Source organism: Pseudoliparis swirei, chromosome 18 (assembly GCF_029220125.1).
Source record: "Pseudoliparis swirei isolate HS2019 ecotype Mariana Trench chromosome 18, NWPU_hadal_v1, whole genome shotgun sequence".
Taxonomy (NCBI): domain Eukaryota; kingdom Metazoa; phylum Chordata; class Actinopteri; order Perciformes; family Liparidae; genus Pseudoliparis; species Pseudoliparis swirei.
The window spans coordinates 20,398,720-20,409,601 of NC_079405.1; the positions used below are offsets into that span (position 1 = coordinate 20,398,720).

General features: G+C 42.5%; 1 protein-coding gene across 1 annotated transcript; it reads left to right on the forward strand.

The window, feature by feature from the left end:
- Nucleotides 1–1,970: 1,970 nt before the first annotated feature.
- On the forward strand, nt 1,971–5,499 carry LOC130208480 (acidic mammalian chitinase-like). Its single transcript, XM_056437633.1, has 11 exons — nt 1,971–1,995; nt 2,682–2,708; nt 2,812–3,016; nt 3,177–3,233; nt 3,387–3,552; nt 3,658–3,782; nt 3,872–3,995; nt 4,083–4,265; nt 4,408–4,524; nt 4,614–4,746; nt 5,234–5,499. Exons 1-11 carry the CDS (start codon nt 1,971–1,973, stop codon nt 5,497–5,499), a joined length of 1,428 nt encoding a protein of 475 aa, XP_056293608.1.
- The last annotated feature ends 5,383 nt before the right edge of the window (nt 5,500–10,882 follow it).

Consider the following 10,882-nt stretch of genomic DNA (forward strand, 5'->3'; position numbering starts at 1 on the left):
TCCATCAGGCAGATGGCGGTAGAGAGGAGGAGTGGGCGGAGTCTCAACAGGGCAGTGGCGTAGTCGGTAGCAGGAATTCCACGACCCAGACCTCGATGATCCATCAGGCAGATAGGATCTATGTCGTCTCATAGGGTCCGATGACCCCATGAGACCCCATGGGGTCATCGGACCCCATTTCAGTCAATTATCCACTACAATTGTAGTTGTTCACACAATATAATATTTTTTTCTTCTTCAATAGTGCATTGAAGCGAATGTTGATGTGATACTGCAAGCTGTGGTGGAATAGTGTGACACTACTGGTAATGCTGTATGTAAACAACAATTTCCGTGTAAAAAAAAAGTGTAAGTTCTAAAATAACTGCAGTTCCTCGGTTTTGGTCTCTATAGATGAGTGCTGTACGGGGGTTTGTACGGGGTTATCTTTTTGCAGAGATGGAACATAATATTCTTAAGAATTCTGAAAATAAGTATTGCTGTGTTTCTGTTAGCTTGGATGCCGTGTTTCGACAGTAGCCTCAAGTTTTGATATTTTTACCTCAGCCATTGTAGTTATTTTACACTCTGGGATCAGTGGAGAAGTTTCAGTTTGTTACAATCCGCAACCTCAGACAAAGCAGGGAGCTCTGAGTACTGGCAATTTTGGATGACAATTTATCATAACCTAATAAACTATTTTATGAAGTAAATTCAAAGACAAACTTATGAATGGGTTAATGGGGAATTTAGTCAAATCTGTAGATCTGTAGATCAGTATGTAATTAAACCAATAATATACAAACATTTTTTTCTTTATTTTTTATTTGTCATACATACATATTCTCTATTTTACTACATTATTTCATAATCAGTGTTATTGATATTGGTTCTCTTTTTTGTTACTATCACAACACACTGTGACCCAGAATGCTCCACACTTATCTACAAGCGAATATAAAAAAAACATGCTGCCAGCTTTGGAACATCTTGATGGGCAATGGTCATTGGCAGTCCAACAAAGGATAGAGATAAAGTAATCAAAGCTGTTAATATTGGAACCCTAACCCTAACCATATCATTTTTTTTAAATACGGCATTTGTTTTTACTACCATGGGTCAGTGAAAACACATTAAGGGTTGCATAGTTATTATTTTATTTTTTTACTTATTTCCCTTTCTCTTGACCAGTTTCATTTAAAATGTGACATGTTTAACACTAGCTGCAGCTACAAGACTATAAATATGTTCACTTTATGGTGACTGTGCATGTTATTCACTAATCCTCATGTGTAAATCTATGACAGCCATGGAGCCCAAAGTGACAATATTACTGGTTGTCAGTGCAATGCTGAAAATCAAATTTAGGTATTTCATTTCAATAATATGAAACCGGAACCAGCTATGTTTCTGGGTTTTGCAGGCCAAATGAAACTGTAATTGATTTTGAATTATCAGTTCACTAAAAAGTAATTAATTAATTGATTTAAAAGTGATGTTTTAACTTCTCGTAAGTTAACAGTGACAATGAAACATTTATCAAAACTAAAATATCAGGACTATGATCAGATGAGATGGAATTTTTGTATCTATTTACAGACTTCATTCTTAACTGGTGCATGTGTTAAATGCATGCAGTGAACAGTGCCACACTCAGTAAATGATTGTCTACATATCCTATGGTTCAGACTTTGCAGGATCTTATCAAAACATGTTCTAATAACCATATTTATTACCCCAATGTATCAAAGGCTGCTTGCCTCCTCCTTTCTCTGTGCACAGTCGATTGTATAAAAGGCCAAACTTTGCTGTGGATATTTGGGTCTCTGATCTTGTCTCAAGGTGAGTTTACAAGGGAAAACAATGCCTCTGAGTTTTCATTTTTACGAGTGATCATCTTGTGAATTGTTTATTTCTGCTGTTGTTCTATCATTGACCCTGTCTCACTTTGTGTATACTAGTATTCCAGTGTTGTGAGAAGTGCATTCAAGATGACCAGACTTACACTTCTAGCAGGTATTTAAGTTCATGTGGTGCTTTATTACTCTTCACTAACATACTATAACAGCTATCATGCCATCCTGATTGTCCATACTGTAATTCTAATTTGGTGGGCTATTTCCTGTCTCACTGTCCACGGAGAGGGATCCTTCCTGTGTTTCACTTCCTATTCCTTTCACTTTTTCCCTGTTTTTATCTCAATTAAGGGCCCCAAGGAGAGAGAGTTGTGTATGCTGTGGGGATTGTCAAGCCTCATGAGTCAAATTTGTGTTTTATTGGGCTATAGAAATTAAATTGACTTGACTTAATTGAAAGGAACTGTGTGTAGCACAGAGGAGGATATATAGACTGGAATGAAATATAATAGTAATTTTCCTCTTTTTTTAAAAACACATTTTGTCTTTTCATTACCTTAATTGAGCCGTTTCTATCTACATAAGGAGCAGGTCATCTTCACAGACCTGGCTGCCATGTTCCTACAGCAGCTCAGAAAGGACAAACCTCACATTGGCTTTAGGGAGAGACATTCACGTTTTCAAGTGACCGCTGTAGTTCTCCTAGACAATTAGCACATTGGAGAAGGTTCTCATTGGTTGTAATCTGCAACTTCACAGGACATCAGATCCTACACACTGGACCTTTAATTTATTTTTTGGTTGGTGCTTTTCTTTATTTAATTGTTTCTTTTCTATATTCTTTAGGCCTATGTTTGGTGATATGCCAGCTGGGTAAGTCGTAATACCTTTTAAACAACTGGCAACATTTTATCTAGAGTTTCATTTAACTTTACTGGACACAATGCTTCATTAATGTTCCTTTACTCCAACCCAGGATCTGCCACCCAGATGGTGTGTTATTTCACCAACTGGTCCCAGTACAGACCTGGTTTGGGGAAGTATAAGCCACAAGATGTGGACCCCTTCCTGTGCACCACCCTGATCTACGCCTTCTCCATCATCAACAGTAACAATGAGCTGATTACCTACGAGTGGAATGATGACGTCCTCTACAAATCTTTCAATGACCTCAAGACCAAGTAAGTGACAATAGTTGAGCTTTCTGAAATTGGGACTTTGCTTGAACAAGGATTCCAGCCCAGAGATGTTCCCTCCTGTAAAATGTAAACACACTACTTGAGTCTGAACTACATGCTTGGAGAAAGTGTGGTGGGAATGACCTACCCTCTGTGTTTCCAGAAATCCTCAGCTGAGGACTCTACTGGCTGTTGGTGGATGGAACTTTGGTTCAAAACAGTGAGTAACATTTCAAATCACAATGTATCACATGTAGTAACCACTACATTCTTGAAACATCGTGGAAGTTCAATTAAGTCTTTACTGTGCAAAAATGAAGGTGAGATATAGCCTAATAAATAACAATAAAACAGTGCATAATCTTCCCGGCAGATTCACCATCATGGTGTCCTCTGCAGCCAACCGTCAGAAATTCATCCAGTCCTCTATCAAATTCCTGAGGACTCATGGATTTGATGGTCTGGATCTGGACTGGGAGTACCCTGGTGCTCGTGGAAGTCCCCCAGAGGACAAACAGAGGTTCACTTTGCTGTGCAGGGTGGGTAATCCGGCTTGAGTTTCGAGCTGCAATCCACCGCTATATGTTCTATGGTTTAGATCATGTTGACTTCTATCTTATTTCCTCTTTGGTCTTTATTTGCAGGAGCTTGTTGCTGGCTACGCAGCTGAGGCCAAGGCCACCGGCAATAAACAGCTACTGGTAACTGCTGCAGTGTCGGCTGGAAAGGGAACCATCGATGCTGGATATGAGATTGCTGAGATTGCAAAGTGAGTGTGCTTTCTTGTATGCCTCTTAAGAGAAAGACTGTTTTCCAAAGTTTTCTTTCATGAAAATGTCCTTATTTTCTTATCTCCAGGGAACTTGAATTCATCAATGTGATGACCTACGACTTTCATGGAACTTGGGAGCGGTTCACTGGACACAACAGCCCACTGTTCCGTGGATCCGAGGACCATGGGGATCTCATCTACTTTAACATCGTAAATTGACATTGGGTACTGGAGAGGAAAATACTTAGGGGTACTTAGCCCTTGGTTTTACTTCAGCTCTTGCATCCACTTTTGTAGGACTATGCCATGAAGTACTGGAGAGACAAAGGTGCCCCAGTTGAGAAGCTCAATATGGGATTTGCTGCTTATGGTCGTACCTTCCGTCTGACATCATCAAGCACTGGTGTTGGAGCCCCAGCTAGCGGTCCTGCATCTGCCGGACCATTCACACGTGAAGCAGGATTCTGGGCCTACTATGAGGTAAAGTATGCACTAAATCAAATGCATACTTTGTAAAGGTATATGGTGTACAGTATATCAATTCACATTTAATGGCCTGCTTGAAAGACAGAATACAAATTTAATGCAAAGTTACACAAACCTTATGATGTCTATGGTCTAGATCTGTGGATTCATGAAGGGCACCACTCTGCAATGGATTGAGGACCAGAAGGTTCCCTATGCCACCAAGAACAGTGAGTGGGTTGGATTTGACACCAAAGAAAGCTATGAGACTAAGGTAGGTGGCATATCAGCTCTAGAATTGGACATATTCATAGCAAATCCAAAGCATTCACACGGGTTTACTTTTCATTTTTGCCCCAATAGGTGCGCTACCTGCAGGAGCAGAAGTTTGGTGGTGCCTTTGTGTGGGCTCTCGATTTGGATGATTTTGCAGGACGATTCTGCGGCGAGGGTAACCATCCTCTGCTTGGTCATCTCAACAAACTTCTTGATATTGGTAAGTTCTGAGGATTTTTCGGCAGAAGTTTACTTAAAAGTCATTACACAGTGGTCCAAACAGATCAAGTGATTAATAATTATTACCCCTACTATAATGCCTTCAGGATCAATTATCTTTGATACCAGAGTAACCATTCCCAATGAGTTTATTCATATACACTTATAATTTATATTATTTAAATCTGCATCAGGTATTTTTCTTTTTTACCAAATTACGTTGTACTAAGGGCCTGTAAAGCATAGATGACATGATGACATTCTACAGTCGTTTTCATATACAAAATGACAAACATGCATGTTCAAACTGTTATTTTGCTTGTAGAACCACTTCTTACTGTAAGGCTTAAAAGTGAGCCACACTCTCTGTTTTTTTTAAATTTGAATAATGAAGTAATGTCTGTGTTAGCTTTTTAAATCATAGTCGAGTTAGAGCCAAATGTTAATTTGTTTCTTTGCTTCAAACCCTGTCCTCGCCTCCCATTCAGTACTGCCCCCACTGCCCCCTACCACCGCCCCCACCACCCCCGTACCTGGTGCTAGCACAACCTCCCGTCCAACCACCACCAGCACCACCACTATCACCACCCACGCCCCAGGATCTGGCTTCTGCAACGGCAAACCCGACGGCCTGTATGCCCACCCAGATGACAGGCAGAGCTTCTACATGTGCGCTGGTGGCATCACTCACGTGAACAAATGTGGAACTGGATCTGTCTTTGATCAGAGCTGCATGTGCTGCGCCTGGCCCTGAGCGGAGACAATGTGTATCACACCTGATGCAAAACACACTGATTAAATCAAATCTTAAATGTGTCTTGTATCCTCTGTGTATACGATCATTTACCTAAATGACTCTATCATTTGTGTTGTAAAGATATTATGTGTTGCAAACAAAAGCATTAAAGTACTTTTGCACAAATGGTTTGGGACTGGCTTGTCATTTCAATCTATGTAGTCATTAGAAATCGACTACTTTCTCAAACCTACATGTTATCATATAGTATAACTGGAGAGCTGTGCATCATGTTTCCAGCACTGGTGACTGACAGAGTATTAAAGTGTTTGTACCAATATCAAACAATGATTGTCCTTATTTTGCTGAGTTAAAACACATATTTCTGCATATAAATATGTATACAGTATATACATATATATATATATGTATATATATATATATATCTTACTGATTACATAAGCTTTTTAGATGCATTGTTTATTGTCACATTAACACAAAAAGCTGTGCAAGAATACATACATTATGAAATTCCCAATTAGTTAATTAATAGGAATAAGTAATTCTTATTAACTCATATTATTGAGTCAGATTTGAGTACCAAGGGGTCAATAGAAGAAGATTTTTTTTACAATGTGCATATAATGACAGGCATTTTGGACCTGTACTTGTATAGCACCTTTCTAGTCTTTTTGTCTTGTCATGAAGACAAGACAGAGTTTCGCTGTGTTTCCTCTGTTTCCCTGTCCTTCTGTCTCCTGTGTGTTTTACCCCGTCTGTCTCGTGTTTACCAAGAAGGTGTGGCTGTCTCCTCCCTCCCCTGGGCAGTGATTACTGGAGCAGATGGGACCGATCATCAATTAGGACGATGCCTATTTAAACTGTGGCCTTACCCCTTGATGTTGTAGGATGGTTTTTGTTTCTCCCCTGTTGCCAGACTTTGGTTCTGCTCAGTGCAAAATAAAAGAAACCTTTTCATTTGAAAGAACTCCTTGTGCTGCTTCTGGGTTCACGCCTTGCTCACCCTTTACAGAACGATCCGCCAAAGAGAATGGACACAGCTGACAAGGAAGCTCTTCAAAGGGTAGGTGCCAGTCATGAAGATTTTTTAGGACAACACCGGGTGTTAATACAAGAGCTTTTGTATGACCAGAAAACTATCAGAAACCAAGTGTCGGAGATTCGAGGATTATTGGGGACTGTCGGCAGTCAATCAGCTCCATCCCCTGCTCTGCCTCATCCGCCTCAAGTAATCAAGGAATCACCTGTTTCACCTCTTGAACCTGATGCTGGAGATCTGGGGAGGTGCAGAGGATTCCTACTCCAGTGCTCCACTGGAGTTTTCTCGCCAACCGGTCACTTTCGCGTCCGATGAGGCTAAAATATCTTATGTTACGGGACTACTAAGAGGAAGAGCATTAGACTGGGTGGAGTCCGTGTTGGGAGATGGAGGAATCAGTGTGTTTACCTTTGTCTGTTTCATGAGTGAACTGAAACAAGTTTTTGACCATCCTGTTTGTGCTGAAGATACTTCTAAACGTTTGCATAATTTAAGACAGAACCAAAGGGGTGTTGCAGATTACTCTGTGGAGTTCCGGATTGTGGCAGCGGGGTCCGGATAGGGGGGGGACAAGCTCTACGAGGAGTTTTTCGACACGGTTTGTCTGAGCAACTCAAGGATGAATTCGCGGTTCATGACGTGTCCGATTCACTGGACATGGGGATTAATCTGGCGATCAAGTTAGATGATCGTATTCGAGAGAGACGTCGGGAGAGGAACTACCCTTCCCAGCCTTCTGGGAGCGTCCATACCACCCCACCTTTTGTGAGACTTCTCTCCGGTTTCTCTAATGCCCATGACTCAAACCCCTGTTCCTCGGTGCAGCCTGAGGAGCCCGTGCAGTTTGGCCGAGCTTCACTCACTCACTCTCAACACCAGAGAAGGACCAGATCGGGTGAGTGCATCTATTGTGGTAGGATTGGACATGTTCTTGCTGCGTGTCCGCTCTGCCCAAGAGACAGGGCTCACCAGTAGCCGTGGGGGTCCTGGCGAGCACATCAGAAGACTCCTGCAAATCCAGATCCAGAATTGAAGTCCCAGCCAGACTTTGTCTTAACCCTTGTATGGTATTCGGGTCTGTGGGACCCGTTTTCATTTTTCATCAAAACAAAAATTCAGACTTATTGGCCTTGGCTAATTTTCTGCGAAGAACATATATCAGACACAATTTTCATCGACAGCAAACCGTAACCCCCCCCTACACATTTGTATTACATACAGGGTGTTCGGGTCCACTGGACCCGGGCTAATAAAAGTGTGGAAATTGTTGGTCCTGTGTACCTTCAGTCTGTCCTCCTCATGTCTGGGCCTGCTGTAAGTGTGTGTGTGTGTGTGTTCGCGCGCATTTGTATGTGAGTGGGCCTGCTGTGTGACCATGGTTGGAACGATGAGAAAAAACAGGTCTGAGCTCCCACCTCAATTGCTGCCAACAAAGAACAGGCATGTCAACTCGTCCAAGTTTGTCTACACGGCTGACACATCCCTGGTATCATATGTGCCAAAGAAAACCAAAAATGTGGTACTAATGAGTACACTACACATGGATGGGAGAATCTGTGGCCTGGAGCATCAGAAACCAGAGATAATTATGGACTACAATGCCTCAAAAGGAGGAGTAGACAACTTGGACAAGCTGGTGTCTGCCTACAGTTGCAAGAGGAGGACCCAACGCTGGCCACTGGTGATTTTCTTTGACATGCTGGACATCTCGGCGTACAACTCCTTTGTCATCTGGATGGCATTGAACCCAGAGTGGAACAGAGGGAAGCTCCAGAGCAGGCACCTCTTTCTTGAGGAACTTGGAAAGGCACTGGTGAAACCACAAATCCTAAGAAGACAGCATGTTCCGAGAACCTCAGCCTCTGCAGCCACCGTGAGGAGGATTCAGGAGAACAATGCTGGTGCCCCATCCACCCAACCTACAGAACCACCATCTGCAGAGCCTGAGGTAAGTGTGTGTGATGCTGTTGCAGTATATGTTTGACACTCATACCTTACGAGACAGAGGTTTTAGTAAAATTCATGATCTTTTCATCATTCTAGGTTGCGGCCGGCAGCAACAAAAAGAAACGGTGCGAAGTGTGTGGACCCAAGACGGACAGAAAGACGCAATATACATGCATCAAGTGCAAGAAGTACATATGCAACACACACACAGTAAAACTCTGCCACTCATGTGTTGAATAGGCTGGTATGAAAAGGCAATGTGTTCAACAATGTAATGTGTTCAATGTGTAATGTAAATTGTGTCTTGTGCTATGTAAAATTACCTGATTACAAATGAAATTCAATTCAAATAAATAAAAGTCAATAGTTATGAACAACCTTGCTTAATTTGTTGAACATTGTCCACTCATATCTTGATGGAAAAAAACAAAACAAGTAGCACTTTAATTCGTAAATGTGTTATAACAAAATTAAAGGGAAAATATTAACCATATTTGCTGTTTATATTGCTCGTAATTGGGATGAAGAAAATATCTGTTTAGTATTTTAACATCAAATTGTTTGATTGTGTTGAATTAAAAGCCCAAAAATACAGCGGGTCCAACAGACCCACAACACCTGAGTAACAAAAAAATGAACATCATACTCTTCATTTGCTTTGATTGACTCCAGTTCTGAGCAAAGTTTTCTGGACACTGAGGTAGTTTCCCAGGCGGGCATCAGAACTGAGCCTCTGGATCCTCCAGTGAGAGTTTGTGCATTAGACGGCAAGTCTCTAGTTTTGGTCACTCACCGTACTGAGCCCCTGTCTCATATGTCTGGTAACCACCGTGAGTTAATTCAGTATTTTGTTTTTTCCGCCCCTAAGACCCCTTTAGTTCTCGGACATCCATGGCTGAAGGAACATAACTCTCACATTGACTGGACCACAAGTAGGATCATTGAATGGAGTAGTTTCTGTCATTCATCCTGCCTGCAGTCTGCCTTGCCCCCAATAGAGGTCAGCGTTGCCCCCCCAAGATCTGCTGTGCTGGATCTGTCAGGTGTGCCTACGGAGTATCATGACCTTGGTGAGGTATTCAGCAAGGAGAGGGCCCTCTCTTTGCCACCCCATCGCCCTTACGACTGTGCTATCGAGTTGCTACCAGGTTCCACTTTTCCCTTGAGTCGCTTGTATAACTTGTCACGACCAGAAAGAGAGACAATGGAGACATACATTGATGACTCACTGGCTGCTGGCATTATCAGAACATCCTACTCGCCTTTAGGGGCAGGGTTTTTCTTTGTCAGCAAGAAAGACAAGTCTCTCCACCCTTGTATAGACTTCCGTGGCTTAAACAACATCACTGTTTAGAATAAGTACCCTCTGCCATTAATCAGTTCTGTGTTCGAACCTTTATAGGGAGCCACTAACTTCAGCAAACTGAACCTAAGGAATGCATACCATTTTGTACGAATTCGTAAGGGAGACGAATGGAAGACGGCCTTCAATAAACCACTGGACCACTTTGAATACCTGGTAATGCCTTTCGGACTAACAAATGCACCTGCAGTTTTTCAAGCACTGGTGAATGATTTTTTGAACAGCGTTGTCTTTGTGTATCTTGGACATTTTTATTTTTTCCCGCAACCTCTCAGAACATCAACATCATGTCTGCCAAGTACTCCAGAGACTGTTTGAGAACAAGTTGTTCGTGAAAGCGGAGAAATGCGAGTTTCATGTCAACTCGGTTGGATTCCTCGTCTACATCGTCGAGAGTGGGCAGGTGAGGACCGACCCGGAGAAGATCAAAGCGGTGGCAGAGTGGCCCGAACCCTCCTCCAGGAAGATGTTACAACGGTTCCTTGGGTTCACCAACTTTTACAGTCTGTTTATCTGGGATTACAGTAGGATTGCGGCCCCCTTGACCAGACTCACCTCTCCTGCTGTTCCTTTCTGGTGGTCTGCTGATGCGGATCAAGCTTTTGCCTTATTAAAGGACCGCTTCACTTCCGCACCAATTATGGTGCAACCCGACTCTACGCGGAATTTGAGGTTGATGCGTCAGACATTGGGGTGGGGGCTGTGCTCTCTCAACACTCTGGACCTGGTCAGAAATTGCACCCATGTGCTTTCTTTTTTCGACACTTGTCTCCAGCAGAGAGCAACTATGATGTGGGTAACCGCGAGCTATTGGTGGTGAAGTTGGCTCTGGAGGACTGGAGACACTGGCTGGAGGGATCGGATATTTCTTTCATCGTGTGGACAGACCACAAGAATCTGGCCTACAGCCAGTCAGCTAGACGGCTGAATTCCCGTCAGGCCCGGTGGGAATTATTTTTTGGCTGCTTCAACTTTACCATCACTTATCGCCCTGGTTCAAAGAACATCAAGCCTGATGCCCTATCTCGCCA

What these genes read in the sequence shown, in the direction of transcription:
- LOC130208480 (XM_056437633.1), top strand. Translation starts at nt 1,971, where the DNA reads ATGACCAGACTTACACTTCTAGCAG. An exon ending in CAGACTTACACTTCTAGCAG is followed by an intron (nt 1,996 to 2,681) that starts GTATTTAAGTTC and finishes TATATTCTTTAG; the next exon opens with GCCTATGTTTGGTGATATGC. An exon ending in GAGATTGCTGAGATTGCAAA is followed by an intron (nt 3,783 to 3,871) that starts GTGAGTGTGCTT and finishes TCTTATCTCCAG; the next exon opens with GGAACTTGAATTCATCAATG.